General features: G+C 40.1%; 1 protein-coding gene across 1 annotated transcript; it reads right to left on the bottom strand.

Annotated features, from left to right (window-relative positions):
* Positions 1-1,024: 1,024 nt before the first annotated feature.
* On the bottom strand, positions 1,025-6,813 carry LOC117477439 (cytochrome P450 20A1). The gene is made up of 13 exons (XM_034124103.1): positions 6,607-6,813; positions 6,021-6,070; positions 5,743-5,909; positions 5,221-5,366; positions 4,965-5,132; positions 4,673-4,751; positions 3,858-3,970; positions 3,699-3,753; positions 2,046-2,166; positions 1,777-1,888; positions 1,598-1,662; positions 1,299-1,388; positions 1,025-1,186 (listed from the first exon to the last, which is right to left on the bottom strand). Exons 1-13 carry the CDS (start codon positions 6,676-6,678, stop codon positions 1,030-1,032), a joined length of 1,395 nt encoding a protein of 464 aa, XP_033979994.1. The 5' UTR covers positions 6,679-6,813; the 3' UTR covers positions 1,025-1,029.
* Between the last annotated feature and the right edge of the window lie 348 nt (positions 6,814-7,161).

Genomic DNA, 7,161 nt, shown 5'->3' with positions numbered 1-7,161 from the left:
TACGGAACCGACTAACTCCCCTTTTGTGTAATAGCAGCTCTCAACATGCCCAGACTGTAATGATTTCCACCTCATTTAATACTTTTCACCTCATTCTGGTGTTGGTGACGTGTAGGCTACTGTGCGAGACCAGAGATGTAGTTCATTGAGCGGATAAAGTATTCTGATTATGAATTTGGGATACAGTATTTTCATGGTGGATTGAATAATTATAATATATTTATTTCTCCAGAGGGATACTTTTTGTATTCCTTTCTCATTCCCTCTCAAAATAATTGGTTAATGAGTGTACCATGTGAGGAAAAACAGTCTTGCCCGAGGGCCCTTCAGAAGCATATATTAGCTGATAAAGGGCGTCAGTTCATCATTCATCCATTAAAACATTTCCATATGCAGCCTGAAACCTCATTTATAGTGAGTGACACTCCCATTCTTCACTGATGCAAATTTGGGGCAAATACAATGAAAGGAATAACTCAAACACTTCAACATCTTTTAATATATTTATTAATATTCAAGATGCATTTGTTTAAAAAAGAAATGAAATGCTACATGGGCCATATCAAAAGACAAACATGTTATTGGGGATTTTCAAGGCAGTATTAGGAACTATAGAAAAACCTTTGCAAGAACAAGTTGTTTTTCTCTGTATTGTAGAGTATGAAACCATCAAGTTCCCCCTACTTTAACACATTTTAACAAGTGCAAATTTGACCTGTGGATAGACAAGGTACGAATGTGCTTAAGGCCTCAGATTGCTGTACAAAAAGAGCACCGGAAAGACAAGTATGTAAATGCAATGGTGGTGCAACGATGACTGTACATAAAACAATTCTGGCAAGTTCGGAATAACCTGCAATAATGATTCTAAAGAAGGCTTTAATTCAAAAAGTGTAAACTACCATGATGTTGTTAAAAAGGCTGACGTGAATGAGGAAAATGACAGACTAGATCTGCGACATTTAAGAAATACTTAGCAGTTGATTTATTTTGATCAAGATGTGTGTTAGAAATAGCCCTTTTCAGCGATTATTTTTGCTTTCTTCTGCTGACGGTGATCCAGGTTTCTTCTTTAGGCGTGGATACCAGCTCAGATCGCACCTCCATCACCTGCCCCTTCAGAGGGTGAAGCTTCAGCTGCCGCACCAACGTACTGAGCAGGACAGTAGCCACAGTGTAGGCAAACCTGTCAAAGAGACCAAATGTGATGGATTGTGGAAATGTTATTGAAGACACTTTTTCACTTCTACTCACTGTCATTGCTCTCAGTATTAGCTCCGTCTATGTCTAGACTTTACCTGAGTTCTGGACATGTTTGATTCCCTGAGAATCCGAGAAGACAGAAGCTCTTCCTCACCGATTCCTCCTCAAATCGATCTGGGTCAAACCTGAAGGGATGTCACAGTAATCACAGATCAGAAATGGCACAAATCAACATTTTAAACCTGAAAGATAAACCCCACTATGTGATGCTGTCATACCGAAGAGAAATTATTTTGGGAGAAATACTTGCCAAAAACCTTGACAAAACACCACAACACATGATTTGAACAAGCAGCCTTGTAGTTATTTCTGGAGTAAAATGATAATGTTGAACCTGTATGGGGTGCTCCAGGTGTCAGAATCCTGAAGGACAACTCCCAAAGCGTAGATGACCAAAGTCTGAAAGCACAGCATTTTGATTTTGATTTACAAAGTTATTATTGTTCAATTTCTTTATCTCCACAGTAAACTGTCTGGTTTCCCGGCTGTATTATTTTAGCAGGAAGCAGATACCTCTTTGGGGATGACATGCTGATCCACCTTGCCCTCCACTTCCTGCAGCCTCGCAGCGACGGGGGTCAGCTTGGCGGTCCTCACCGTCTCGTTCAGGACCTGCTGGCAGTATCTGTCAGACACAGGAATGTGATCAGATCAAGGTCATACAACACAGCAGCATCACCTGGATGTGCATACATGTAGCTAGTATGACCTTGAATTAAATCTGTGCAATACCAAATACGCTTTACCAAAATTGGACCATTGCCATTCTCCAAAAATCTTACCTCAGCTCAGGGATCTTGTCTAATGAAATGGGGTCTGAACCCAAAACCTGCTCCAGCTCCTGGTACAGTTTGTCCTGAACGTCCTCCGAGGTGGACAGGAAGTGAAGTGCCCAGATACACACTGCAGAAACACAACATTTTAACTTCCTTTTGGTTTAGCTTTTTTCTTCCTAAGTTGCTGTTTCTGGACATACAGTGGCTTAATAATATAACTGACTTTATAAAATAAATATACAATTCGGGATTTACTTGTGGTCCTCCTGACATGTGAACAGGCCCGGTTCCAGTAGTAGGTTTACATGAGCAATAGTGGCCGGCAACAGCAATGCATTATGTTATGCATTATGTAGCATTGATGTTATGGTCCTCAATGAGCAGATTATGGCATTTGTTATGTTTTGAAACCAAGCAAGTGAGAACATTTCAAGTGTGTTAAAAGTGCAATCCTGAAATATTTCATCCAGTCCAAAGTGGACTATGCATGGGAAAGAAAAGCACAAAAGCTTCAAAACTGTACTGATAAAACAAATGAGAACATATTGTAAATCAAGGCAAATATTATTTGAACCAGCTCATGGTTTGAAATGGCAAACATTGAAAGGCAAAAGTATTATTAAAACCATGTACATCATCCCCTTGGTCCCATCATATACTCTGGGAAGAGAATATTTACTGTGCTTGAAAACTGGTATCACATCATCATGCGAGGTTGACTTTGTGACCTGGAGAACATTTCCGCTGCAACATTAGCTCGTTGATAAGTTTGGGATATGAGATATTTTTGTAGCCATTCGTGGTGAAGGCCTCTGTGCTATTGTATGCATTTTTGACCCAACATTTCTACAGGCATGGCAGAATATGGCACTATTTTTTACATGAATATTCTAGCCAGTCTATTTTTATACCACAAGCTGCAACATGACCGCCTTCCCCCACTGTACAGGCGGGTACTTGTTTAGATATACCTGGGCAGGCTCTGTTTTGCCGAGGTCCCCTGGCACCTGCGGGCCTCAAAGGGGCGGCGTTGTTTCGGGTGACGAAGACTGCTGCTCCGGGGGCGAGGGCGGCGAGTCGGGCGGGAGTAAGCTAGTGTCCACGACGGTGGGTAACGTAACGTCCCTATCTGACCTGTTGCTACTGTCTGCAGTAGATGCAGTGGTGCTGGCGTATAGTGATGGTTGCTTTAACCATTTTCGTATAACCATGATTATCCACAGATGTGTGTCACTGCTCTGGAAGCACTTTGGAAAGGATGCACGCAGGTCACGCGCACCTGACACAATTTGTTTTATATTGTAAAATATTTTTCGCTCCCTTCTCTTTTTTGAATAGAGGGTGCATAACATTCAACTGAGGGTGCAATGTCATTTTCTATTCCATATTTATGTTGTTGGTCTTCTACTTTCACCGTCATTTTTAATATCCTCTTAATAATTCATGTTATGAACCAGAAACCTTAGAGAAGTCCTTGTGATAAAGTAAAATCTACTTGGAAATAAACTATATTTCGATTTTTGAACTACCAACTGTATTTAACTATAAACTGAGAATAATGTGATATTTTGCGGGTTCTTTGAATAACTGACATGTTAATTGCAGCCTTTAATAAAGTATGAATCAATAAGTCAATTGACTGTGATTTGTGTCACTTACAGTTGGCAGTGATGACAGATCCAGCCAAAGTGAAAACCATGCAGTCCTCCATGATCTGGGAAAAAAACAGTAATTTCAGTCGATTTTTGAGAACTGTCACAATCTTTAAGTTACCTTTTTGGAATATAAAGCAGAGTGTGAGGCTTCATCAGTATTCACCTGTCGCTCTGTGAGGCTGGACTGAAGCAGAGCGTCCACAAATGCCGTCTGCTTCCTCTGAGCCTTCCTGTCCTTCGCCACCGACAGCAGAACGGCCTGCATCTCTGACAGAGCTGAACACACAGAAAACGAAAAATCCGTTATCTTTTCACAACTTTGAACATGATTACAAGTTAAAAAGACTGAATTTCAAGCATCTGTCTTGCGTTCCTGCCTTTTAGACAGCATCTATAATTAACTCCAGCAAGAGCCAAGTTCCAGTCAAATTGTCCTTGGCACATAAATCAATAAAGGTCCCCAAAAACGACAGAAGCTGTTCCCTGAAAATGCGGATCTACACACACAGATCAAGTCTGATCCTCTGCAAACTGTCCCTGCTGTTTCTCCACAGCACATCAACAGAAGAAAACACCATGCTGCTCGTGAACACACACACCCAATCCCAACGACTCAAAGAAGAACAGAAGGTAGCTTCCATAAATCCTCCACAAGTACTGGATGTTTCATCTATTTTTAATTAGGATTTTGGCTCCTAGCGAATATGAAAAACGCTGCTCTCATTTTGTCTTACTGTAGATCACAACATATCTTTTATTTTGGACATATTTCTATTTTGAAAATGTACATAGTAGAAGTGCACTTACACATTTTAACTTATTTATTTTTGATATGATTTATTTAAATGTTTATGTACATATATAGTTAGGTATTGAATGATCGTGATCTGATTATTGACTAAAATATTTGCCATAATTGAGCAGCCCTTTTTCAACAATTCAACATATATTAAGTTTGGTTTTAATAAAGCCACTCACCCTTCTCATAATGTGCTTTCCTGCTGGAGCTTTTCTCAAGGGAGCCGTCCAAGTACCCTTTGCCAATTTCTGACCAGATCTGGTGAGTAGGAAGAAGAGAAAAACATTTATTTAGTCACTCCAACAGGACTGTAGCATCCCAAATTATAGGTTTGACTAAAAGGAGACAGTTCAACAAAAATATAGGGGGGCATTTATGCAAAAGCACACATTTGCAATCCACAGGAGCGGAGGAAAGACCAAAATCAGCTGCACAAAAACATTTGTGTGCTGCACTCCACTGTCTTCTCACCGCGTCGTGGTTCTTGCGGAAGGAGAGGACCTCGGAGTCGTCCCTGAACGTCTCGCCCAGAGCCAGCTGGGTGACGGTCTTCATGGCCAGCCCCAGCAGGTGGGCACACAGAGGGGTGTGCTGAGCCTCCGGGGCGGACGTCCACTTCCCCACCAGCTCCTCCACCAGCTATGAGAAGAAAGTGGGGAATATGTCTAAACGCTTGTTTTCAACTCAACTTAGTTATATTGTATTGTACATCACGAGAGATACAGACCTTTAGCACCAGGGGGAACTTTTTCTCCACCGTGTTGTTGATGGCACTCTCGTAAACCTTCTTTCTTATCACGCTCTCTGTGGCCCCCCCTCCCGTTCCTGACTGGTAGCCCAGCAGAGACTTCAGCATTGTCTCAAAGGAGTCAGCTGACAGAGACACAAAGACAACATGTTATTTTTTCCTCGTGAGTGAAAACCAGTCTTGTGAAAGTAAAATGTAAGAGATTTAAGGAACCTAAAACTCTTTTTAAGATCATATTTAAATTGTTACAATAAATATATGTGCAAAAAATAAAGATTAAAGCACTCCTTTATACCCACAACAATCAATGTACATATTCACTTTGTTTATTTTTACCAGCTTAACTCTGATTGCAGATCAGTATTATTTAATGCTCAGCTAGTGCCTGGTGTAAGAAACAAGGAGACAGCAGCAAATATGACAAGTCTTTCATTTCAAATATTAAAAGGCTTCATGGGAATTTAAGCATTTTCCTAACTTTTAAGACTTTGTCCAACTTACTGCTGTGGTTGGGGTTGATGTGTTGCTGGAGCTGGAGCACGGACCCCAGGCTGACCACGGGCCGACCCCCGAACCAGAAGGAGGCGACCGAGCCAAACCGCAGATGCAGACTGACCAGGAACTCATGCAGACTGCCTCTGTTCACGATGTCCTGCAGGTTCCCATCCCTGAGAGATAGGAGACAGCACTGAATATCAATGTTTTGTTTGGATGGAATTGACTCATTGATCTTTGCAATATCCTGTTATTGAATGAAAGAGAATACAATGACAACTTACTTCTCATCGGTAGGATTGAGACCTGGGATACCAGAGGCCCTTCTGGATGACTGAAAACATGATTAGAAATTGTATTTATTTATACATTTTTCACACACATCTACTGTTTCTTCATACGAGTTCATGGATTAGTTATTAATATCCTAGTTACAGCAAGATCAAGTACTGTTCAATTAACCTGTATTGAATCTCAGCCAATTTAATCCTTTCTAATTTACTTAGACAATGTATGAAACTATTATTTCATCTGACTATTTAATAAGGTCTTTGGGGGAAATCGGCATAGAAATTGGGTAGCCTACTTGACAGCATCCATTTTTCAAAGATGGTACTTAAGCGTGGTTGTTACCACCCACTGTAATTAATTAAATATGAATTTCACTGAATTAGGTTATTGATAAGTGTGTTGGGTGTTAGCCGAAATGGGGAGACAGGTATAACAATTCTTTGAAGGTCTTCATTTATGTTATAGGAGGTGGTCCCGCTTGGCAGTGAGCAAATAAACATGAAATCATTACTTTTTAATGAGGGTTTTGGTCACAACTGGGACAGCTAACTAATGCTAACTTCAAACTTGCAGACTTACCGGGTACAAATAGAGAACAGCGCCAACCAAAATGATGACAAACGTGACAGCAAATATGGCAAAGTCCAGCATGACTTCTCGCTTTTAATAGCACTGTTTTGCTAACTTCTCTTCATGAATATCTGGAGAATTTCCCACATAAACTGATAAGTTACCACGTCAACAGAAACTGGACGGCAGGTCGCATCTCTGTGTTTGATTGTTAGGGTCTGAATGGCAGGCAGAGCAAACTAATCGTACTCAGAAAGATCGATCGATACTATTTTGCCAAGTGAATTACTGCCCTTTTTTTACAAAGATTGTTTGCATTATCTTAAGAATAAGTAATATTTGTATTCTTCACTCATGGGTTTTACAGTTTTTCTACAAATATTTCAAACTATACATAAAAACTATTAATGTGTTAGCAACAAAAACAGTGTATATGTTCAAATACAAAAATAAATTGATAAAAGTAATTACCTTATTAGTTTTTTTACTTCTAAAGTCCCCCGCCTGGCATGTTAAAACGTATTTCTTATTTTAAGATATGCATTTATATGTGGGAAGATTGTT

Source organism: Trematomus bernacchii, unplaced genomic scaffold (assembly GCF_902827165.1).
Source record: "Trematomus bernacchii unplaced genomic scaffold, fTreBer1.1, whole genome shotgun sequence".
NCBI classification, from domain to species: domain Eukaryota; kingdom Metazoa; phylum Chordata; class Actinopteri; order Perciformes; family Nototheniidae; genus Trematomus; species Trematomus bernacchii.
This window is presented reverse-complemented; position numbering and strand designations above follow the sequence as displayed.

Bases quoted from the DNA above. Each gene is read 5' to 3' on its own strand.
- LOC117477439 (XM_034124103.1), bottom strand. From the start codon at position 6,678: ATGCTGGACTTTGCCATATTTGCTGTCACGTTTGTCATCATTTTGGTT. The intron at 5,910-6,020 runs GTAAGTTGTCAT...CCTATCTCTCAG, and splicing joins CTCAATCCTACCGATGAGAA to GGATGGGAACCTGCAGGACA. The intron at 4,752-4,964 runs GTGAGAAGACAG...CCTACTCACCAG, and splicing joins TCCGCAAGAACCACGACGCG to ATCTGGTCAGAAATTGGCAA.